Raw genomic sequence first — 25,948 nt, 5'->3', positions numbered from 1 at the left:
TGCTAGAACTGTTGAGTTTATCAAACATTTTCTGTTTTTATTTGTGATTTCCAACATTAGCAGTATTTTTCTTTTTTCTTTATATGCATTGAGTTATGATTTGAAATAAAGTGCCTGAAAAGGTGATGGAAGCAAATTACATTGTAACTTTCAAAAGGGAATTGGATAGATATTTGAAAAGGAAAATTGCAGCATTGTGGCAAAAGAGCAGGTAGTGGAACTAACTGGTTAGCGCATTCAAGGAGATGGGCCAAATGCTCCTCTTCCTCTATGCTTTAAGACTCTGTGATTTCAGTATGAAAACATGTATGTCGAATGGTAAATGACCATAAGGTTCCAGGTTTGTCTTGAACCCAGCTGGTTCATCCTTTCAGGGAAGATAACCTGGCATAATCATCTGGCCGGGCCTACATGTGGCTCAGGCCCTCAGCAATGTGAGACAGTCTTGGCTGTCCTGTAGCTCAACAAGCTGCCCAGTGTATCAAAAAATGACAGAGGGTGACCGATGACCCTTTCAGGCTAACTAGGGAAAGGCAATCAGTGCCAGCCTTACCAGGGTTGCCCATATCCTGAAGATGAATATTTTTTAAAAAAGTGCTTGAGGTCTCAAACCAGGTTCAAAGTTACACATTTGAACCTGAGGAAGTAAAAATGCACCTGATGCAATCTGTTTGTCAACTGATTCTTGCTTGGTTGAGTTTGTCAGTCCCACTTCTTCTCTGTGTCTCTAACCATTTTCTGTTTGTGTAGATGGAAGTCACAGTCGTAAACAACAGAGGAAGTTGGGCTTGTGGGTAATTGTCGGATTGCTTGCATTCTTCATTTTGGAGAAAGTATTCCCAGATAAAGATGAGGATACAGAATATCATAAAGTAAGTTAATCCAGTAGCATACAAAGTAGAGATACAAAATAACTACCTGCAAAACACCAAAGAAAAAATTGATTCAGTAAACCAGTCCCTTCCACACCTTACCAGCAATTAACCTCCTTCCACAGCGCTTATAAATTCTTATCATTTGATACAGAGAATACAGGAAGTAGTTTGTGTTAGTTAGTGATGCAGAGGAGGGAGTTTGAGGAAGAGCAGGCAAGTTGAGGAACTTTAGCTTGACAGGCAATAATTTTAGCTGTTGCTTCCAAGCCTTTCCTACTCTACAAGAACAAAATGGATGTGTCTTTCTCTTGGAGGCAGTGACCTCTGCTATAATACAGTGCCACAGAAGTTGACAATCTACAGGGTCGTATCTAAGTGGCTATTCGATACAAAGCATATCGCCGATTTTTGTCAGCAGATTTATAGAAATTCTCAGCACACAAATGTTTGACAAAGTGCCTGGCCCAACACTTTGTCAGGGCCAAATCAAAATTCATACCATTGCCCTAATTTCTCCCTCTGTCCTGTCTCATCCTCTGCTTCAACACAATTATGGATTCAATTTCCCTTTTAAAAAAATACAATGCCTTGATTATTCTATGTAGTAAAGTCCTATATGTCCTCTCCTACCTCATTGATTGGCAGAGCAGACTCAATGGACCAAACGGTTTACTTCTGCTTCTATACCTATGGTCTATCCCGTTTCTCACCCTTATGCCTTCCCCAGTCTCCCCACCACAATCAGTCACACACACACAGGCGCACTAACTTCAAAAAATATTTTCAACTTGCTTTCCAGCAGAGGCCTGTCCTGTCAGTTTTCAGGACCCTGGCTGATTTCATTCATGGATATTGATTCCTGTTAGCTCACTAATATTGACATATTGGCAAGTTCAGCACATACCGTACCAGCCTCCCCGAACAGGCGCCGGAATGTGGCGACTAGGGGCTTTTCACAGTAACTTCATTGAAGCCTACTTGTGACAATAAGCAATTTTCATTTCATTTCACCAGAGATGAATGTTGGATCTTCCAGATCTGTCTGCTTCTACTATAAATTGTTTTTATACCAGAATTGTACCTTTAACAGTGCAAATGGAGAATGATGAGTTGAGTCTTGCACAAGTGGCTGAATTGATTGATTTTGGAATATTTTGCTGTGGTTGCTTGCCTCCTCTCTGAATTTCTTTTGAGAAAGTCCCCAATTTTCTGAGCCTGATTTCTTGCTGATTCATTCTGTTTTAACAATGCTGTCCGACTGAGCTGCTAAGCTAGAAACCCTTGCTAGTGATGTTGTTTATTTTGTGGGATTTATGGACTGAAATGCAAGTAGCTGTTGAAGTTCCACAGAGCCAGTAATGATGCTCCTTTAAAAAAAAAAAAAAAAAATTTTTACAAACCGCTACGAAAGAAAATATAATGCAAAGAGAACAAAACAATATGCCAACAAAAACAACTTAACCCTCTAACAAATTAACAATTTAACAAACAAAACAAAACAAGGTGGGACCTCCATCTAACGTTCCGCGAGAAAGTCAAGGAACGGTTGCCACCACCTGGAGAACCCGACCCTCGCAAGGCAAACTTTATCTTCTCCAACCTGGGAAACCCCGCCATGTCATTGACCCAAGCCTCTACGCTTGGAGGTTTCGCGTCCCTCCACATTAACAAGAGCCTTCTCCAGGCTACCAAGGAGGCAAAGGCTAAAACTCCGGTCTCTTTCGACTCCTGCACTCCCGGATCATCCGATACCCCAAATATCGCTATCCCCCAGCTCGGTTTTACCCGAGTGTCCAAGTCCTTGGACATAGCCTTTGCAAAGCCCTTCCAAAATTCCGTAAGTGCCGGGCATGTCCAAAACATATGGGCATAGTTTGCTGGGCTCCCTGAACATCTCGCACACCTGTCCTCTACCCCAAAGAACTTACTCATTCTCGCCTCTGCCATATGCGCCCGGTGCACCACCTTAAACTGAATCAGGCTCAGCCTGGCGCAAGATGAAGAGGAATTGACCCTGCCCAGGGCGTCGGCCCACAGGCCCTCATCCAGCTCCTCCTCCCACTTGCCCTTCAGCTCTTCCACCGAGGCCTCCTCCAACTCCTGCAGCTCCTGGTATATGTCCGATACCTTGCCATCCCCCACCCACATGCCCGAGACCACCCTGTCCTGTATCATCCGGACCAGTAGCAGCGGGAATTCCCCCACCTGCTTTTTCACAAATGCCCGAACCTGCATGTACCTAAAAGTGTTCCCTGGGGGCAACCCAAATTTCTCAAGCACCCTCAGACTGGCAAAAGTCCCATCGATAAACAAGTCCCCCATCCTTTTGATTCCCGCCCTGTGCCAGCTTTGGAACCCACCGTCTATCCTACCTGGAACAAACCTGTGGTTGTTCCATATCGGGGTCCAGACGGAGGCCCCTACTTCCCCCCCTATGCCATCTCCACTGCCCCCAAATCTTCAGTGTCGCCGCGACCACCGGGCTCGTGGTATACCGTTTCGGTGGAAGCGGCAACGGTGCCGTCACCAGTGCCCCCAGGCTAGTATCTGTACAGGACGCCGCTTCCACGCTGCCCCCTCTCCCTCCATTACCCATTTTCGAATCATAGACACATTCGCTGCCCAGTAATAGATGCACAAGTTCGGCAGCGCAAAACACCCACCCAGCTGAGCTCCAAAAACAGTCTCTTAACCCCGGGGTCTTATTTGCCCACACAAATCCCGTAATACTCCTATTTACCCGCTTGAAAAAGGACTTGGGGATGAAAATGGGCAGGCACTGGAAGACAAACAAGAACCTAGGGAGGACCGACATCTTTACGGACTGCACCCTACCCGCCAGGGAGAGTGGCATGTCCCACCTCCTAAAGTCCCCCTCCATCTGATCCACCAGCGACACTAAATTGAGCTTGTGCAAGACCCCCCCAGCTCTTGGCCACCTGGATGCCCAAGTACCGAAAGCTCCTCTCCACCAACTTGATCGGTAGCTGTCCCAACCTCTTTTCCTGGCCCCTCGCATGCACCACAAAAAGCTTGCCTTTTCCCACGTTTAGCTTGTATCCCGAGAAGTCTCCTAAATCCCTAAGTATCTGCATGACCTCCCCCATCCCCTCCACCGGATCCGCAATGTACAGAAGCAGGTCATCCGCATACACTGAAACACAGTGCACCCCCCCCCCCCCCCCCCCCCCCCCCCCCGAACCAACCCTCTCCAGCTTCTGGACTCCCTCAACGCCATTGCCCTGGCGATTGAGCCGCTGGCCAACAGCAGGGGGGGACAAGGGGCACCCCTGTCTTGTTCCACGATATAGTCTAAAGTACCCCAACCGCCGCCGGTTCGTCGAAACACTCGCTACCGGGGCCTGATACAACAATTTGACCCACCCTATGAATTCCCCAAACCCAAATCTGCCTAACACCTACCACAGGTACTCCCACTCCACCCGGTCAAAGGCTTTCTCCGCGTCCATTGCCGCTACCACTTCTGCATCCCCACCCTCTGAGGGCATCATGATGACATTAAGAAGCCTCCGCACATTCGTATTCAGCTGCCTGCCCTTCATAAACCCCGTCTGATCCTCATAAATCACTCTCGGGGCACAGTCCTCCATCCTAGTGGCCAAGATCTTGGCCAACAGCTTGGCATCCACACTAAGGAGCGAAATCGGCCTATAGGAGCTGCATTGCAGGGGGTCCTTATCACGCTTGAGGATAAGCGAGATCAGAGCCTGCGACATCGTCGGGGGAAGCAGTCCCTTTTCCTTAGCCTCGTTAAAAGTTCTCAACAGCAACGCGCCCAACAGCTCCGGGAATTTCCAATAGAACTCGACGGAAAACCCATCCGGCCCCGGGGCCTTGCCCGCCTGCATACTCCCCAACCCCTTAATTAGTTCCTCCATCTCAATCGGGGCCCCCAATCCCTCTACCCGCCCTTCCTCCACCTTTGGAAACCTCAGTTGGTCCAGGAACTGCCTCATCCCCTCCCCTCCTTCCGGGGTTTCTGACTCATATAATTTACCATAAAAGTCCTTAAGACCTCGTTTATCTTAGTCGAGCTCAGCACCATGTTACCCCCCCCCCCCCCATCTCTCATTCCCCCAATCTCCCTAGCCGCCCCCCTCATCCGCAGCTGATGCGCCAGCATCCGACTTGCCTTCTCCCCATACTCATACACTGCTCCCTGTACCCTCTTCGACTGGGCCTCAGCCTTCCCCGTGGTTAGCAAGTCAAACTCCATTACAACCCCTCCTCGGGGGATTCCGCATACCTCCGATCCACCCTCAGTATCTCCCCCACCAACCTCTCCCTCTCCATCCTCTCCCTCTGCCGGCCTCTTACACAACCTCGACCTAGACCGATCCATTGTCGGGTCCAGGACCGTATTAAAGTCCCCCCCCCCCCCCCATTACCAAACTACATGACTCCAGATCCGGAATCCGGCTCAGCATCCGCTTCATGAACCCTGCATCGCCCCAGTTCGGAGCATACACATTCGCTAGCACCACCCGGGCCCCCTGCAGCCTGCCACACACCATAGCATAACGACCCCCCTTATCTGCCACAATACCCACCGCCTCAAATGCCACCCGCTTACTCACCAAGATTGCGACCCCCCCCTGTTCTTCGCATCCAGCCCTGAGTGAAAAACCTGTCCCACCCATCCCTTCCTCAGCCTGGTTTGATCCGCGATCTTCAGGTGTGTTTCCTGTAGCATGGCTACGTTTGCCTTTAGCCCCTTTAAGTGCGCAAACACCCGGGCCCTCTTGACCGGCCCATTCAAGCCTCTCGCGTTCCACGTGATCAACCGGATCGGGGGGCTACCCACCCAACCCCCCATCTCCTTTTTTAGGCCAGCCACGTGCCCGCGCCTCCCGCACCCTCCAGCCCCCCAGGTGGAGGCTCCCCGCCCCGACTCTCCCTCTTACCATCAATTCCCCCTCAGTCAGCACAGCAGGAACCCAGTCCACCTCCCCCAAACCCCTGCTCCCCCCAAACCACTGCTCCCCCCCCCCATTGCACTCCCGTAAGTCAGCTGACTCATGCTGACCCCGGCCGCTCCCGCCTCTACCTCCAATCACCCTGTGGATTCCCCATCCAAATCTCCAGCCCCCCCCCCCCCAACCTAAGTGGGGTAGAGAAAGTCCCCCCCCTCCCCCCAACACCCCATATGAACCAATACGGACATCGAACATAGTACCGTCCCCCGCTTCAGGTACCGCCCCCACCATTTCGCGGGAAAAACCGCGCTCCCTGCCTGGGCCGACCCCACCCCCTGTGACGCAGCTCCTCTCAACTGCGACCTCACCCAAATCCCCGAGGGCCACAAAGACACAAGAAAACGTGGGAAAACCCCGCCCAAATACCGCCCCATCCCCCTCACCAACAACCCCCATAACATACTGCAATCCATTAACTCGAGTCCAACTTCTCATTCTTGATGAAAGTCCACGCCTCCTCCGGCGTATCAAAATAACGGTGTCGGTCCTGGTATGTGACCCACAGCCTCACCGGATGTAGCAGCCTGAACTTCACCCCCTTCCCGTGGAGGACCGCCTTGGCCCGATTGAATCCTGCACGCTTCTTGGCCAGCTCTGCAGTCCAGTCCTGATAAATCCAGATCACGGTGTTCTCCCACCTGCTGCTCCGTTCCTTCTTCACTCATCGCAGGACATACTCCCTGTTGGTGAAGCGGTGGAACCTTTCGACCAAAGCCCTCGGCGGCTCGTTCGCCCTCGGCCTCCTTGCTAGGACTCTGTGCGCCCCATCCAGCTCCAGAGGCCTCAGGAAGGGTGACTCTTCGAGGTGCACCCCATCCAGCTCCGTGCCCATCAGCGTACTCAGCATCGTGGTCACATACGCCCCAGCATCCGACCCCTCCGCTCCTTCAGGGAGACCCAGAATCTGCAGGTTCTGCCTCCTCAACCTATTCTCCAGGTCCTCCAGCTTCTCCTGACATTTTTTGTGCAGCGCCTCGAGCGCTTCCACCCTGACCGCCAGGCCCAGAATCTCGTCCTCATTATCAGAGGCCTTCTGCTGCACCTCCTTGATCGCCATCCCCTGCATCTTCTGGGTCTCCACCAGCCTTTGAATCAACGCCTTCATAGGGGCCAACATCTCCGGCTTCAAGTCAGCAAAGCAGCTTCTTAAAAAAAGCAGCTGCTCCCGGGACCACTGGGTCCACACTGCCTGATCCCCGCCCGCCGCCATCTTGTTTTTTCGTGCCCGTTCTCCTCTCTTCTCTAAAGCCACTTTTCTGACCGCTCCACTCTTGGTCCACTCCATACAGTGCTGGGGGACCCTCACTGTTTCCTTCCCACACCGAGAATCGTCGTTCAAATGCCGCTGGAGCTCCTTAAAAGGGCCCGAAAGTCCGTAATCGGCGGGAGCTGCCGACCGTGCGACCTACCTAGGCATAGCCGCAACCGGAAGAACGATGCTCCTTTTTTTCAACCAAGCAAAATGCTCATGTAGTTGCAGCAGGCATCTCGAAGAGTCATCCTCATGTTTACACTTCCTGCAGTAAATGAGCCTTTCATTTTCACATCACATGGAATGTTGTTATCCTTCTTTCAGGCACCTTTTCAGACCAAGAATACTTTGCAGAATGGGCGATTTGGTGTGGATAAGGCAATCAAACGCCTTAAAAATGGAAAAGTAATTCCCTCTGCCAGCACTCAACAAAATGGTTCGTGTGTCCAGCCCATTAACGGTTACTGCCATAGCTCTGCTCTGCAGCAAAGGGCATCAACTCAACCTGGTCAAACCATTAAGGTAAGTGGGGGGGGGGTCACTTTTGTTTCTTACCATGGATCCTTTCTTGAATTCTACTTGGCCACACTATTCTTTGTTGGAAATTTGACATTGGTATATATTTTATAGATTAGTGGGTACCTGAACCTTGTTGCCAATGGTATTGATAACTTCACACATGGTTTGGCAGTGGCCGGGAGCTTCCTCGTCAGCAGAAAGGTACGTAAAAGAGAAGAGAAGAAAATGATACGCAAAGAGAGTGGAGGAATGCAAATATTTTTTTTATTTTTTAGAAAATATTTTATTGAAGCATTTGTAATTTTCACAATTTAACATATTGACATTTCTAAAACAACCGCGTGTGTCGACGCACAAAATACCCCCTAAAATAAGAACAAACCATAAACCACGTACCCCACATCTCCCGCCCTATCCCCAATTACCCGTATACTAAGTTCCCTGTCCTTATTTAACATGCCTCCTGTTTTCCCCCCTTACTGCTGACATTCAGTTTTTGTTAAAGAAATTGATGAACGGCTGCCAACTCCGGGCGAATCCCTGTATTGATCCTCTCAGAGCGAACTTGATTTTCTCCAGACTGAGAAACCCGACCATATCGCTGACCCACACTCCTGATTTCGGGGGCTCCGAGTCCCTCAATCTCAGCAAGATTCGTCTCCGGGCCACCAGGGAGGAGAAGGCCAGGACATCGGTCCCCCCCCCCCCCCCCCCCTTTTCCCCCAGATCCTCCGACACCCCAAATATTGCCAATTCTGGACTTGGAGTTACCCGACCTTCCAGGACTTCTGACATAACATCTGCAAATCCCTGCCAGAATTCCCTCAGTTTCGGACATGCCCAAAACATATAAACATGGTTGTCACATCTGTCCTCCACCTCCTCGTAGAACCTACTCATCCGGGCTACCGTTATGTGGGCCCTGTGGTCTACCTTGAACTGAATCAAGCTGAGTCTAGCACAGAACAAGGATGCATTTACCCTTTTCCAGGCTTTTTCCCACAGTTCAGTTTCCAGCTCCCCTCCTAGCTCCTCTTCCCCCTTCCTCTTCACCTCTCTGATAGGGGCCCCTTCCCACTCTAACAATTCCCTGTATATCTCCGAAACCTTCCCACCTCCAACCCCTGTTTTTGACAGCACTTTATCCTGTAGTCCCCTCCGTGGGAGGCGAGGAAAGCTTGGGACCTGTCTCGGATAAAGTCCCGCACTTGAAGGTACCGAAACCCGTTCCCACCCAGCAAATCAAACTCCTCCTCTAATGTCTCCAAGGTCGGAAAGCCCTCCTGGATGAATAGATCCCCAAACCTCTCAATCCCTGCCCGCTGCCATACCTTAAAGCCCCCATCCAGCCCCCCCCGGGACAAACCGGTGATTGTCACTGATCGGTGACCACACTGACGACCTCTCCAGTCTCATATGCTGCCTCCATTGCCCCCCCACTCCACACTCCTAACATTGGGGGGAGTACTCCCAGCTCCTTGGACTCGTTAAAAGCCTTAACCAGGAGTGGCCCCAGTAACCCTGGGGCAGCACGGTAGCCTTGTGGATAGCACAATTGCTTCACAGCTCCAGGGTCCCAGGTTCGATTCTGGCTTGGGTCACTGTCTGTGCGGAGTCTGCACATCCTCCCCGTGTGTGCGTGGGTTTCCTCCGGGTGCTCCGGTTTCCTCCCACAGTCCAAAGATGTGCGGGTTAGGTGGATTGGCCATGATAAATTGCCTTTAGTGTCCAAAATTGCCCTTAGTGTTGGGTGGGGTTACTGGGTTATGGGGATAGGGTGGCGGTGTTGACCTTGGGTAGGGTGCTCTTTCCAAGAGCCGGTGCAGACTCGATGGGCTGAATGGCCTCCTTCTGCACTGTAAATTCTATGATAATCTATGATAACCCAGAGAACTTCTTATAACATTCCACTGGGAATCCGTCGGTTCCCAGGGCTTTACCTGATTGCATCATCCCCAGTCCATCTATCACCTCCCCAAGCCCAATCGGGCCCCACAGGGCCTCCACCAGCTCCTCATTTACCTTCGGGAATTCTAGCCTCCCCAGGAATTGATTCATGCCCTCCTCCCCAACCGGGGGTTCCGACTCGTATAGCTGGCTATAAAATTCCATGAACACTTAATTCACCGCCCCCGGGTCCGTCTTCCCCCTCATATCTTTTATTTTCCCTATTTCTCTCACCGCCTCTTGTTTCCTCAGCTGATGCGCCAGCATGCTGCTGGCTTTCATATATTGCCCCTTTTACCCTCCTCAGCTGACCCTCCGCCTTTCCTGTGGAAAGGAGCCCAAACTCCATTTGAAGTCTCTGACGCTCCTTCAGGAGCTCCGCATTTGGAGACTCTGAATATCCCCTGTCCACCTGTAAGATTTCTCCTACCAACCTGTCCAGCTCCCAATCGCTCAGTTTTATCCCTGTGGGCTCGAATCGAAATACATTCCCCTATTTCTAATAACCGCTTTAAGTGCCTCCCAGACCACCCCAGCCGTAGTCTCTCCCGTGTCATTGATCTTTATGTACCCCCGAATGGTCTCTCTCACTCGCTCACAGATCTCCTCATCCGCTAACAGCCTGTATCTAGTCTCCACTGTGGGCACTGGGACCTTCCCGTATCTGCCTGTAGGTGTATCCAGTGTGGTACATGATCTGAAACCACAATTGCTGAGTACTCAGTTTCCTCAACCCCTGCCAACAGTGTTTTATCTAGCACGACGAAATCTATCCTGGAGTACGCCTTATGTACATGGGAGTAGAATGAATATTCCCTGCTCCTTGGTCTCTCAAATCTCCACGGAACTGCCCCTCCCATGTGCTCCATGAACCCCCGCAGTTCCTTTGCCATTGCTGATAGCTTCCCCAACCTAGCATTCGACCGGTCCAACCTTGGGTCCAGGACCGTATTAAAGTCACCCCCCATGATCAGCCGGTGCGAGTCAAGGTCTGGGATCTTTCCCAACACCTTCCTGATAAACGCGACATCATCCCAGTTTGGGGCATATATATTCACCAGCACCACTGCCATTCCCTCTAGCTTCCCATTAACCATAATAAATCTGCCTCCCGAGTCTGCCTCTATCCTCCCCACCTCGAATGTCACCCTTTTGCTAATCAGGATAGCCACCCCCCTTATTTTAAAGTCCAGTCCTGAATGAAACACTTGCCCGACCCACACCTTCTTTAATCTAATTTGATCTCCCAGCTTCAAGTGTGTCTCCTGTAACATAGCCACGTCCGCTTTTAACTACCTCAGGTGGGCGAACACACAGGCTCTGTTAACCGTAGGAATGCAAATATTAACATCAGTACAGCTTTGTATTTGTATAGTTTCTTTAAACTGTCTCAAGGTGGTTTGCAGGATTGTATCAAAATATTTGTCACTGAATCAAGTGAAATATTAGTCAGAGATGGGTTTTCGAGAACATCTTATAGGAAAGAGAGACAGAGATTTAGGGAGAGAATTCTATAGCTTGGCAGCTGATGGTGTGGCTGCCTACTGTGGAATAATTAAAATTGAGGGTGCTAAGGGGCCAGAGTACAGATATGAGGCCAGAGGCATGAAGGAGACAACAGAGAAAAGGGGCAGTTAGGGAGCAAGGCCATGGACGGACTTAACAACAAAGATGAGAAGTTTAAAATTGAGGCATTACTTAACCCAGAGCCAAAGGAGGTCAGCGATCAGTGGTGGAATGGGTGTACAGGAAAAAGGTTACATATAGATCCATAGAAGATAGGAGCAAGAGGAGGCCTTTTGGCCCTTCGAGCCTGTTCCGCCATTTATCACGATTATGGCTGATCATCCAACTCAATAGCCTAATCCTGCTTTCTCCCCATGCCTTTGATCCCATCCTCCCCAAGTGCCATATCTAGCCGTCTCTTGAATATATTCAATATTTTAGCATCAACTACTTCCTGTGATAATGAATTCCACAAGCTCACCACTCTTTGGGTGAAGAAATGTTTTAATTTTAAACTTCTCATCTTTGTTGTTAAGTTGGTGTGGTTTTGGTGTGTTTATCCTCCCCAGTCGCATTTCTGGCAGTGAATCAATACACTTAAGGAATTTATTTAATGTATGGCCATATAGTTTGACAAATTGTCTGACTATTTTCAAAGCTAACTTTGCTCTTTAGTTACTCAGTATATTTCATCTGCTCACAAAATCAACAGGTTGCCCTGAATTTCTCCAGTAATTCTTGCTCAGCAGAAAATGTCATAACTGTTTCAAATACATTTTGAACACAATGGTAAGTATAGATAGGCATCTGTGGAATCGGATAATATACAAGGCGTGAGTTTCAGACGGAACTTTAATAATGGTGCTTGATGGGTCTATATTGCATGGTAGATAGCCAAGAGTGAGTGACAGACCGAAATCTAATCAAGGTGCTTAATGGGTTTATGTTGAATAATAGATACCCAGGGGAGAATTACATTCACAGAATATTCATAGAATTTACATTGCAGAAGGAGGCCATTTGGTCCATCGAGTCTGCACCGGCTCTTGGAAAGAGCACCCTACTTAATACCATTACTCTACCCTATAGCCGTAACCCAGTAACCCCACCTACCCTTTTGGACACCATGGGGCAATTTATCATGGCCAATCCACCTAACCTGCACATCTTTGGACTTTGCGAGGAAATCGGAGCACCCGGAGGAAACCCATGCAGACACTGGGAGAACGGACAAACTGCACACAGTCACCCGAGGCCGGAATTGAACCTGGGACCCTGGAGTTGTGAGGCAGCAGTGCTAACCACTGTGCCACCATGCAGTTACAGACTGAAATCTAATCAGCGCTTGATGGGTTTATATTGAATCGTAGATACCCAACTGAGTTGCCCACTGAAATCTAATCAAGATGCTTGATGAGTTTATATTTAATTGCTGGCATCCATGAGTGAGTTACCCACTGAAATCAAGATGCTTGCTGAGTCGGTATTTAATAATAGATACGCAGGAGGTGAGTGACAGACTGAAAGCTAATCAAGATGTTCCCTGGGTTTATATTGAATAATAGATACCCAGGAGTGAGTTACAGACTGAAATCTAATCAAGGTGCTCGATGGGTTTATATTGAATAATAGATACCCAGGAGTGAGTTACCCACTGAAATCTAATCAAGGTGCTCGATGGGTTTATATTTAATTGCAGATACCCAGGAGTGAATTACCCACTGAAATCTAATCAAGGTGCTCGATGGGTTTATATTTAATTGCAGAAACCCAGGAGTGAGTTACAGACTGAAATTTAATCAAGGTGCTCGATGGGGTTTTATTTAATTGCAGATACCTGTTGCTCGTTTTAGCCTTCGTTTACTTGCTCTTGTTCTATCACCTTTGCTCTTGAGTCGCCAGATATCTTTCTGATACCGCCACGTGGTTCAAGTCCGAGTAATGACCAATAATCCAACACACAGCTTAGTAAGAGTTAAATCAACGCACATTTATTATATACAGTAATCAATACTCATACATTAATTCTACTTCTAAGTTACTTCCTACAACTAACAGGCCAATACTTAACTTTGGAAATGGCCCACCAGGTCGGGGAAACGAATGGCCTTTCGTATGGGTTCTGAGCCTGCGGGATTCAAAGCGAGTACAGGTCGATAGTCAGGAGTGCCTATCTCGTAGCGAGCATTGGAGTAAGACTTACGGTTCTTGCGGCTGTTGTAGAAGGTCAGCAGAAGGGTCTCGAAGGGTGCGGAGAGGAGAAGAAGGGTTGATTTGAACTTGGCCCCTATTCTTATAGTCCCCAGGGGCTTCCCGCCTTTCGGGGCGGACCCTGTACCTGGTTCCAAGTGATTGGACTTCGTCCCAATCACTTGGTTCGATATTCTCCAATGCTGGAGCGATTTCCTGATCGATGGGCGGTCTTGGGGTTGTCGTTCACCTCTCTTTTGTGTAGGCTCCTGCTGGCGCCGAAAAGTCTGGGTTGGCTTTGTGTGTCTAATTTGTAGCATATTGTTCCCGGGGATTGCTAATTAGTATTCAGGTGGCTGGTGTGTTGTTGTGTTGATGGCTGCAGGTATCGATTCTGTCTGGCCTCCTCGGAGGCGAATACACTGTTTTACCTGCAGCTGTCTGTTTGAGTCCTGTTGGCTGATTTTCCCATCAGCCTCTTCCGTTCTCCATTTTAAATCGGGGTTTGGCCATTCTAATCGGGAGTTAGTCATTTTAACTGGCTACATACCCAGGAGTGAGTTACAGACTGAAATCTAATCAAGGTGCTCGATGGGTTTGTATTTAATAGTAGATACCCAGGAGTGAGTTACAGGCACCCCAGACCTCACACTTTCCAGGTGATCAACCTTTTTGGGGTCTCTCACCATCCCGCTCCCTTGAGTCAGTTATTTGCACCGTAGTACAATATCCCCATCCAAATTCGTGGGTCCCAGGCCCATCTAAGATGGCCGTCAGCCTTGCCCTCCAGGTGAGATAAAGAGAAGTCCCTGTTAGTTCACACTGCCCCACCACTTCCAGGCCCACAGACTGCCCGGCACCATATCCTCCGCAACCTCCTTCCACACAAACCTACAGCTCGGCCTATTACGCCCCTCCCACCCTGGCCCAACAGACCACAGCCTCTCCCCCACTCCACTCCCATTTGCTAGCCTCCCCTCTCCCAATAGCTAGCAAAGTGGCTCCCCTCCCACATCTCCTCAAACAAGAGCTAATATATTCCTTTTTGCCCCAACTTACATAGGAACAGCTTCTTCCCCACAGCTACAAGACTCCTCAAACAACTCTCCCTCGGACTGACCTGTTCCCTGTAAGAACACTATTCACGACACCATATGCTGCTCTTGCTCATGTATTTTCTTTGTTTGGCCCCTTGTTCTGCACTGTAACCAGTCACTGTTTGTCGATGTACCATTTGTCAATGTACTTTGTTGATTATTCTTTTTGTCTGCTATGTACGTACTGTGTATGTTCCTTTGGCCGCAGAAAAATACTTTCACTGTACTTTGGTACATGTGACAATAAACCAAATCAAATCAAATGCCTAAATCTCAGTAAGAGCAACAAAGCCTCTCTCCAAGGAAAAAAAAACAAGGAAGGCAAAACATTCCCTTTTGAAAAATCCTCCCCCAACAGAGCAAAAGTAAAAACACATTAGCCTGAATACATCGTACAAGTACCCCTGTTAAACACAAAGTCCTAAATAGTCCTCTTCACAACGATCCCAATTTCCTCTCTCTGATGAAGTCTTCTACTTGTTCCGGCATATCAAAGAAGTGATCATTTGAATCCAGTGTAACCCGCAGTCGTGCCGGGTACACCACCCCAAACCATCTTCTCTTTACATGACGTCACTGGAAGCCCACTGACTGAAATCTAATCAAGGTGCTCGATAGGTTTATATTGAATACTAGATACCCTGGAGTGAGTTACCCACTGAAAACTAATCAAGGTGCTCGATAGGTTTAATAATAATATTATAATCAAGGTGCTCGATGGGTTCATAAGGTTAGGTAAAGTTGCCATAGTCCCAGATGACCATAGGCTGCTTTTGCCTTTGAGGGGAAGAGCTGACTAGTGGTAATTTAGCCTGAGGATTACCATACCTCAGGTGGGGGGGCTAGGTTGAGAGGCAGGACCTTCATGATTAACCTCGAGTAGTAGATACCCAGGAGTGAGTGACAAACTGAAATCTAATCAAGGTGTTCGATGGGTTTAATATTGAGTAGTAAATACCTAGGAATGAGCTATAAGCTGGAATCTAATCAAGTGCTACTTAGAGCTGTGAATCACCTTGATGTCCCTTGCATGCTGCTTAGTCTACATTGGTTATATGCTCTAAACATCATGAGCAATGTCTGTTGGTAACACTTTCTCTAACTTTTGATGTTGGTATCACTGTATTTGGCTCTTGGTGATGCTCACAGTGGTTTGCTTCACCCCTTTGTTTTGGGAGTGGATGTACAGTATGTCTCCCAGTCTTAAGTTGCATGTAATAACTATGCTCATGATCACAGTAGTCTGCTGTGGGATGGGGCGGAGCAATGTCTGATTTGAAAGGGTTAACTGCGGACACAAGGAAACCCAACCCAAATTATGCACAAATTGGTCACTTTTACCTCTGTCCATTTCCAAATCTTGTCCTAGATGCAGATAAACCGCTTGTTGTGTTTCTTGGTCCCTCTACTTGATATTGTAGAGGGGATCAAAGAAGAAATGCTTTTTCCAAGGGCAAGCTTCTGTAAATTTGTGTATGCTCCAGACAGATTCTTCCTGACAGTTTTTTCTGTGCATTGTCACTTCACACTTTGCAACCAGATAGCTTTGGTAATAATGTCACAAAAAAACTGAGCGGACTCAACTGGCCTGTCCACTTCCGTATTCAAGGACGGGGCTACCCCAGGTCCTGCTGTATGTATCACTAAAGAAAAATGCTGGAAATACTCCAGATCTGGCAGCATTTGTAGAGATGGAAAAGTTAGAAATGTAATCTATTTTAAGCGAATAGAGAGGCAGTAATGAGGATGGAGGGTGTTCAGAAGTATAGCTCTGTGATAGGGTGGAGCCAGGAAGGATTAAATGACAGAGAAGCTATTGATACCAAAGAAGCTAAACAAATCCAATCCAATTCAAAATGGAGCTAGTAGAGGTGGGAAATGGGAAAAGCAGAATTGTCATGAACAGCTGCCTTGCAAAAACAAACCATTCAGGGCATAGCTTATGATGTGAAATTGCTGATTATAATTTGAATTCTGGTGGGCAGCACGGTGGCCCAGTGTTAGCACTGCTGCCTCATGGCGCCGAGGTCCCAGGTTCAATCCTGGCTCTGGGTCACTGTCCGTGTGGAGTTTTCACATTCTCCCCGTGTTTGCGTGGGTTTCACCCCCACAACCCAAAGATGTGCAAGCTAGGTGGATTGACCACGCTAAATTGCCTCTTAATTGAAAAAATGAGTTGGGCGATCGAAAGTTTTTTTTTTAAGAATAAAAATAATTTGAATTCTGAATGCTGTGAAGTGCCTAACTGAAAGATGGGGTGCTGCTGTTGAGCTTCATTGGGTCAATACAGGTGACCGATGACAGAGAATCAGACTGGGAGCAAGATGGAGAATTACAATGGCAGACCACCAGAGGTTTGGGGTTATGCCTGTAGACGTCTTGGAGGTTTTGTACAAAGCCAACCTGTGTTTAGTCTGCTCCATGTAGAGGAGACCCAACTGTGAGCAGCAAATACAGTATTTTAAATTGAAAGTACATGTGATTTGCTGTTGGTTGGGAAGAGTGCTTGACACCATGGGAAATGAGAAGGAAGGAGGTAAAAGGGCAGATGTTGCTTCTCGTGCTTGTGTATGGCTAGGTGCCACAGGAAGGGGAGGGAAAGTTCTGGAGATGATTGAGGACTTGACCAGGGTGGTGGGGAGCGAATGGTCCTTTCCGAATGCTGAAAGGAGAGATGAGATGTGTTTGGTTGAAGATGATGGAGGATGATGCATTGAATGTGAAGGCTGATTGGTTTGAAGGCGAGGACAACGGGAACCAGATTGCGTTTTGGGCTGTTGGTGGTGGGAAAGAAAGCGAGCAAGGATGCAGTTGGTGAAGAGGAAAAGACCGGGACTGGTAGAGAAATTGGCACTGAGGATGAAGGTAGACATCTGAAGCACTGATATGGAAGATTGCATTGTCAGAACAGATGTTGATGAAAGAACTAGGAGAATGTAATGAAGTCATACTGAGAGCAAGACAGAAGGAAGTGTAGTGAAATGAAATAAAAATCGCTTATTGTCACAAGTAGCCTTCAAATGAAGTTACTGTGAAAAGCCCCTAGTCGCCACATTCTGCCGCCTGTTTTGGGGAAGCTGGTACGGGAATTGAACCGTGCTGCTGGCCTGCCTTGGTCTGCTTTAAAAGCCAGCTATTTACCCCTGTGCTAAAACAGTCCCTAATCTCGAGGTAGCTGAGAGAGTCAGCGGGTTGAAGTGGAAATTAATTGATAGCCTACCTCCAGAAATTGAGACATGTTGTGGAAAGAAAGAGATAGAGATGGACCAAGTTATGGCAAGGGAATTGTGGCTGGCACCTGCCTGTGTGTGGCTGGCACCTGCCTGTGTGTGGCTGGCACCTGCCTATGTGTGGCTGGCACCTGCCTGTGTGTGGCTGGGGGGAGGGGGTGGGGGGGGGGGGGGCTGGCTGGCGGGGGGGGCGTGTGGCTGACGGGGGGTGGGGGGGGGCCTGTGGCCGACAAGAGGCTTGCTGCACAATAAACAAATGGGTCTCACACAGCAATGTTGCCTTCAGATAGGCACCTGCAAGGTTGCACGCCAATTTTAAATGCACTGCATTGCCCAAAAGACCAGAGGCCCATAGTAAGCAGAAATTACAGGAAACATTGATGCAGTTATTAACATACGGGGGAGAAAAGAGGTGAAGAAGGGGCCTGGGTAAGAGTGGAACAAAGAATGTTTCACATATCCTTAAAGGAGCAGACACATTAAGGACCTTTAAAGATTCCCATAGCAGCATCTTTAAGTTGAAAGAAGTAAGTGGGGAAAAGTAAGTTCTTCAGTGAGAGATATTTTGTTTGTGTGCTTGTTTTAGGAATGCAACTGATTTTATCACTGCTGTTTTTATTCCACATCCTGCTGGTTTACATTTTTGACTGGTGTCAGGGCAGCTTTTTTTTTCTACAAATGATTACAATTAATTAGATTTCACCATCTCTTTGTCACGGTTTCCTTCAGTCATATCTGCAGTGAGCTACAGTTTGTCCGAATACCGAGATATGCTCCTTACAGTTGCATTATCCATTCCTAGTCATTGATGTGTCTACAGTTGTCTGCTAGTTCAGTTCTGTTGTTGTTGACGTGTATCTGTCCTGTTCTGCAGGTTGGGCTCACAACAACCCTGGCCATCCTCCTCCATGAGGTTCCACATGAGGTGAGTAAGCTTATACAAAACATGAATAATTGATCCTTTCAAAACCTCTTTTAAAAAATATTTCCTTAATACCAGGCACTGTCATATAATCCCTACAGTCCAGAAAAAGGCCATTCGGCACATTGAGTTTGCACCGACCCGTTGAAAGACCACCCTACCGCCTGCCCTGCAACCTCACCCTAAGGGACAATTTAGCGTGTCCAATCCACCTAACCTGCACATCTTTGGACTGTGGGAGGAAACCGCAGCACCCGGAGGAAACCCACACAGACACTGGGAGAACGTGCAAACTCTCCACAATCACCCAAGGTGGGAATCGAACCCGGGTCCCTGGCGCTGTGAGCCAGCAGTGCTAGCCACGGTGCCACCATGCCCACCCACTTCCCTTCTCTTTCCTCTCTTCCAATCCAGAAAAATACTACTTTGGGTTGGGCAGGTGGAAAGGCAGACCACCCCATAGCACACAGTTAAGAAAGTGCCTGCCACACTCCTAGAATACCTACAGCACAGAAGGATGCTATTCAACCCGTTGGGCGGGATTCTCCGACCCCCCCGGCAACCTTGTGCACGCGCCAACCCCTCCTGCGCCGGCCTAGCCCCCGGACGTGCGGAGGATTCCGAAACTTCCGGGCGGCCCGACGCTGGAGTGGTTCGCGCCGGTACGGGCCGCCCCGCCAATTGTGGGAGAATTCCGCCCATTGTGTCTATGCTGGCCCTGTGCAAGAGCAAATCAGCTGGTCCCACTCCCGAGTGATCAACACTTAGCCCTGCATTTCCTTTCACCAGTCCGCTAGAAAAAAACAATTGGATCTGACTCCACCACACTCTACTTTAAAAAAAATATTAGAGTGCACAATTTAGCGTGGTCAATCCACCTAGCCAGCACATCTTTGGGTTCTGGTGGCGAGACCCACATAAACACAGACAGTGACCCAGAGCCAGGATCGAACCTGGGACCTTGGGCGCCATGAGGCAGCAGTGCTACACTCTCAGCATTGACTCTGCCTCCACGACACTCTCAGCATTGACCCTGTCTCCACCACACTCTCAGCACTGACCCTGTCTCCACCACACTCTCAGTATTGACCGTCTCCACCACACTCTCAGTATTGACCCTGTCCCCACCACACTCTCAGCATTGACCCTGGTCCCCACCACACTCTCAGTATTGACCCTGTCTCCCCCACACTCTCAGTATTGACCCTGTCTCCACCACACTCTCAGCACTGACCCGGTCTCCACCTCACTGTCAGTATTGACCCTGTCTCCACCACACTCTGCGTATTGACCCTGTCTCCACCACACTCTCAGTATTGACCCTGTCTCCACCACACTCTCAGTATTGACCCGGTCTCCACCACACTCTCAGCATTGACCCTGTCTCCACCACACATGTCAATATTGACCCTGTCTCCACCACACTCTCAGCATTGACCCTGTCCCCACCACACTCTCAGCATTGACCCTGTCCCCACCACACTCTCAGTATTGACCCTGTCTCCACCACACTCTCAGCATTGACCCTGTCCCCACCACACTCTCAGTATTGACCCTGTCTCCACCACACTCTCAGCATTGACCCTGTCTCCACCACACTCTCAGCATTGACCCTGTCCCCACCACACTCTCAGCATTGACCCTGTCCCCACCACACTCTCAGTATTGACCCTGTCTCCACCACACATGTCAATATTGACGCTGTCTCCACCACACTCTCAGCACTGACGCTGTCCCCACCACATTCTCAGCATTGACCCTGTCCCCACCACACTCAGTATTGCCCCTGTCCCCACCACACTCTCAGTATTGACCCTGTCTCCACCACATTCTCAGTATTGACCCTGTCTCCACCACACTCTCAGCATTGACCCTGTCCCCACCACACTCTCAGCATTGACCCTGTCCCCACCACACTCTCAGTATTGACCCTGTCTCCACCACACATGTCAATATTGACGCTGTCCCCACCACACTCTCAGCACTGACGCTGTCCCCACCACATTCTCAGCATTGACCCTGTCCCCACCACACTCAGTATTGCCCCTGTCCCCACCACACTCAGTATTGCCCCTGTCCCCACCACACTCTCAGTATTGACCCTGTCTCCACCACACACTCAGTATTGACCCTGTCTCCACCACATTCTCAGTATTGACCCTGTCTCCACCACACTCTTAGTATTGACCCCGTCTCCACCACACTCTCAGCCCTGACGCTGTCTCCACCACACTCTCAGTATTGACCCTGTCTCCACCACACTCTCAGTATTGACCCTGTCTCCACCACACTCTCAGTATTGACCCTGTCTCCACCACACTCTCAGTATTGACCCTGTCTCCACCACACTCTCAGCATTGACCCTGTCTCCACCACACTCTCGGCATTGACCCTGTCTCCACCACACTCTCAGCATTGACCCTGTCTCCACCACACTCTCAGCACTGACGCTGTCCCCACCACATTCTCAGCATTGACCCTGTCCCCACCACACTCAGTATTGCCCCTATCCCCACCACACTCAGTATTGCCCCTGTCCCCACCACACTCTCAGTATTGACCCTGTCTCCACCACACACTCAGTATTGACCCTGTCTCCACCACACTCTTAGTATTGACCCCGTCTCCACCACACTCTCAGCCCTGACGCTGTCTCCACCACACTCTCAGTATTGACCCTGTCTCCACCACACTCTCAGCATTGACCCTGTCTCCACCACACTCTCAGCATTGACCCTGTCTCCACCACACTCTCGGCATTGACCCTGTCTCCACCACACTCTCAGTATTGACCCCGTCTCCACCCCACTCTCAGTATTGACCCTGTCTCCACCACATTCTCAGCATTGACCCTGTCCCCACCACACTCTCAGCATTGACCCTGTCTCCAACACACTCTCAGCACTGACCCTATCTCCACCACACTCAGTATTGCCCCTGTCTCCACCACACTCTCGGCATTGACCCTGTCTCCACCACACTCTCAGTATTAACCCTGTCTCCACCACACTCTCAGCCCTGACCCTGTCTCCACCACACTCTCAGTATTGACCCTGTCTCCACCACACTCTCGGCATTGACCCTGTCTCCACCACACTCTCGGCATTGACCCTGTCACCACCACACTCTCAGCCCTGACCCTGTCTCCACCACACTCTCAGCATTGTCCCTGTCTCCACCACACTCTCAGCATTGACCCTGTCCCCACCACACTCTCAGTATTGACCCCGTCTCCACCACACTCTCAGCGTTGACCCTCTCTCCATCGCACTCTCAGCACTGACCCTGTCTCCACCACACTCTCAGTATTAACCGTCTCCACCACACTCTCAGCATTGACCCTGTCTCCACCACACTCTCAGCACTGACCCTGTCTCCACCACATTCTCAGCATTGACCCTGTCCCCACCACACTCTCAGCATTGACCCTGTCTCCACCACATTCTCAGCATTGACCCTGTCTCCACCACACTCTCAGCACTGACCCTGTCCCCACCACACTCTCAGCATTGACCCCGTCTCCACCACACTCTCAGTATTGACCCTGTCTCCACCACACTCTCAGCCCTGACCCTGTCTCCACCACACTCTCAGCCCTGACCCTGTCTCCACCACACTCTCAGTATTGACCCTGTCTCCACCACACTCTCAGCATTGGCCCTGTCAAAACCAGTACCTGTTGGAATGATATAACGTCTATGAACATTTCCAAACAGCAAATGCTCCATGTGCACAGCAAGTCGGGCTGAATCTGTGGAGAGAAACTGGTCGTAACCTGATATCATAACTATTTGATCATCAGGGAATTGTTGAATTGTAGGAAAAAGGTGAAACGGTGGCGGGTGGAAATAAACAAAAGGGGAAAGTATGTGGTGGGGTCGAAGACAAGACACATTAAATAGCTGAAGAGTTGGTGGAAATCAAGAGAGTGATAATGGGACATGTAAACTTGCATGTTGTGTGCAGAGGGCTGTGAAGTCCCTCGTCAAAAGATGAGGTGCTGTTCCTCAAGCTTGTGTTGAACTTCATTGGAGCAGTGCAATAGGCTGAGGGCAGAGCGGTAAGCATCAGAGTCAGGTAGTGAGAAGATGATAAGCCACAGGGGTCATGGTTGTGAACTGAGTAGAGATGTTCGCCAAAGTGATTGGAGAGGGGAGATTGAGCAGTGAATACAGCAGAAAGAAGTGCATTATTTAAATTGCTGCTTCACCAGAAACATTTGTAAAACGGGCATTGCTTTCAATCCATAGAAACCTCCAGTCTAATGTCTTTCTTGACCCTTTACTTTGTCCAGAGATGAATTTCTCTTGGTAAAGATTCAGAGGTAGGACTCCAGGTGGCGGCCATGGAGTGAGTGGTCACTTGTTTGGTAGCTCCCTCTCGTGGTGGACCATTGAGACCTTTTTCCCCGACTTATGGAGGATTTAATCGGCAAAATATGAGATTGTTGAGCTAGAGGAGAAGAATTCCCCACCAGTGTATGGATTCGTGGACCAGAAGTGGTCTGAAAAGGAGAGATCGTTGGGCAAGGAAGGGAGTGGAGTCTGCAGCACAGGAAAACATGGCGGAGGCTCAGGGACTGGGATTGCCGGCCCAGTGGTCAACGGAGCAACTGGTGGAAATCCTCCAGGAGAGCTTTGCTAAGCAAAGACAGGAATACATGCACCCGATTAAGACGGGAATTGACCGGGTGGAGCAAAGATTGGAAGCCCAGGGCCCCAGGCGATCTAGAAGGTGGAAGAGATGGGGGCTGAGCATGAGGACCAGCAAACTGCGATGGCGGTGGAGATTGGGATGATGAAGGACCCCCAGAAAAGCCTGCAGGAGAAGGTGGAGGATCTAGAGAGCAGGTCACGGATGCAGAACCTGTGGATTGTTGCCCTCCCGGAGGGCAGCGAAGGATCGGGCGCAGAGGCATATGTGGCACGTATATTCGAGAAGCAGCTGGGGGAAGGCGCGTTTACCCAGCCCTTGGAGGTGGACAGGGCGCACGAGCGCTTATGAGGAAGCCGCGGATAAATGAGCCACTGAGGGCGATGGTGGTACGAATTTACCAGTTCCTGACAGGGAACAGATCTTGAGGTGGGCCAGGCAGACGAGGAACTGCAAATGGGAAGATAAACAGCATGCGTATTTACCGGGACTTGGGTGCGGAACCGGCCAAAAGAAGGGCGAGATTCAATAAAGTTAAATCGGCCCCCTTCAAGAAGGGGGTGAAGTTCGGCATGTTGTACCCAGCTCGTTTGTGGGTCACTTATGAGGGCCAAGAACTTTATTACAGATCGCCCTATGAGGCGATGAACTTTGTTAAGGACAGGGGACTGGCAGGTGATGGAGGATGTTGAACTTGGGGGCGAGTAATTCTGTACCTATGCTGCTAAATTTCTTTCTCTTTGGGATCTGTGTGTATTGTTTTTGTACCAATTTCTGGGCTGTTGCTCAGTTTTATAAGCGGGTGAACTTTATTCTTAATGGGGGATGGTGGGTAGGATTTTCTTCTTTGTGTTTATTGGGGATTGTTATGTTTTGCATATGTATGTTCGACAGGTGGGGGAGGGGGATCAGTGCGGGATAGCATGCTTGACGCCATGGTCTAGCTGGGCGGGCTAGCTCACGGAAGCGCAGTGAGGGGCAAGAAAGTTTCTTGTGGGGGGTTGGGATTGTTATTTTGGTATGGAGGGGGTGGGTGGGGGGAATTGTTCTGCTGACAGGGGAGGGACTGGCGCGTGGAGAAAAATTGGAGGTCGATGACGGTGGCCACCCGAGGGCAGGCCTGAGGAGGTGCGGGACGCGGGCTGGAGGCTGGCCTAAGAAGGGTGATGGCAGACGTGGTAATGCTACAAGAGACACACCCGAGGGTAGTGGATCAGACTAGGCTGAGGAAGGGATGGGTTGGGCAGGTATTTCGTTCGGGGCTAGACTCTAAAACTGGGGGTGTAGCGATCTTGATTAGCAAGCGGGTGTCATTTGAAGTGGGGAGCATAGTGGCGGACTCTGGGTGGGGGGGGCAGGGGGGTATTAGGTACGTTATGTGAGTTGGAAGCTGGAGGGGATGCTGGTGGTATTAGTGAATATTTACACCCCAAACTGGGAAGACGCGGAGTTTATGAGGTGGGTGTTAGGGAAGATTCCGGACCAGGGGCGTCATTCTCCGACCCCCCTGCCGAGTCGGAGAATGGCCGTTGGCCGCCGTGAATCCCGCCCCCGCCGAAGTCTCCGGTACCGGAGATTGGGCGGGGCGGGAATCGGGCCGCGCCGGTTGGCGGGACCCCCCCGCTCAATTCTCCGGCCCGGATGGACCGAAGTCCCGCCAAGAAATTGCCTGTCCCGCCGGCGTAAATCAAAGCTGGTATTTACCGGCGGGACCAGGCGGCGTGGGCGGACTCCGGGGTCCTGGGGGGGGCGCGAGGCGATCTGACCCCGGGGGGTGCCCCCACGGTGGCCTGGCCCGCGATCGGGGCCCACCGATCCGCAGGCGGGCCTGTGCCGTGGGGGCACTCTTTCCCTTCCGCCTCCGCCACGGCCTCCACCATGGCGGAGGCGGAAGAGACTCTCCCCACTGCGCATGCGCGGGAAACTGCCGGCGGCCGCTGACGCTCCCGCGCATGCGCCGCATTTCCGCGCCAGCTGGCGGGGCACCAAACGCCATTTCCGCCAGCTGGCGGGGCAACAAACGCCATTTCCGCCAGCTGGCGGGGCGGAAGTCCCTCCGGCGCCGGCCTAGCCCCTCAATGTTGGGGCTCGGCCCCCAAAGATGCGGAGCATTCTGCACCTTTGGGCCGGCGTGATGCCCATCTGATTGGCGCCGTTTTTGGCGCCAGTCGGCGGACATCGCGCCGTTGGGGGAGAATTTCGCCCCAGAACTCGCATAGGTTGATCGTTGGGGGGGGGGGGGGGGATTGTAGTGTCGGACCATGCCCCACACTGGGTGAATTTACGGGTGAGCAAGGAGGGAGGTCAGTGCCCGCAATGGAGATTGGATGTAGGATTGTTAGCGGATGAGGGGGAGTGCTGGCGGGTGAGGGAGGCCATCCAAAATTATTTGGAGATAAACGACATGGGGAGGTTTCGGCAGCAACGGTGTGGGAGGCACTGAGGCAGTAGTTAGGGAGGAGCTGATTTTGGTACGGGCTCATCGGGAGAAGGTGGAGCGGGGAGAGATGGATAGGCTGGTTAGGGAGATACTCCAGGAGGATAGAAGATTTTTGGAAGCCCCGGAGGAGGAGCGGTTGAAAGAGCGGCAGAAGCTGCAGATGGAGTTTGGTCTGATATCTAAAGGGAAGGCAGTGGGACAGTTGAGGAAGGTGAGAGGGGCGATATACGAGTATGGTGAGAAGGCCAGTAGGATGCTAGTACACCAGCTCAGGAGAATGGAGACGGCCAGGGAGATGGGAAGAGTGAAGGACAGAGGGG

The 25,948-nt window shown here is 50.3% G+C and overlaps 1 protein-coding gene across 2 annotated transcripts in view; it reads left to right on the top strand.

The window, feature by feature from the left end:
• Nucleotides 1-25,948, top strand: part of LOC140430941 (zinc transporter ZIP13-like) — a 56,986-nt gene that overhangs the window by 28,014 nt on the left and 3,024 nt on the right. The window contains exons 4-7 of one of the 2 annotated variants that reach the window (XM_072518772.1): nt 751-872; nt 7,449-7,646; nt 7,755-7,844; nt 18,488-18,538. In XM_072518772.1, coding sequence (XP_072374873.1) covers nt 751-872; nt 7,449-7,646; nt 7,755-7,844; nt 18,488-18,538 — 461 coding nt within the window. The remainder of the gene's footprint in view (nt 1-750; nt 873-7,448; nt 7,647-7,754; nt 7,845-18,487; nt 18,539-25,948) is intronic. The other variant, XM_072518771.1, reaches the window with a different exon arrangement.

Source organism: Scyliorhinus torazame, chromosome 10 (genome assembly GCF_047496885.1).
Source record: "Scyliorhinus torazame isolate Kashiwa2021f chromosome 10, sScyTor2.1, whole genome shotgun sequence".
NCBI classification, from domain to species: Eukaryota; Metazoa; Chordata; class Chondrichthyes; order Carcharhiniformes; family Scyliorhinidae; genus Scyliorhinus; species Scyliorhinus torazame.
The sequence above is the reverse complement of the archived record's forward strand: the minus strand, read 5'-3'. Positions and strand labels throughout refer to the sequence as shown.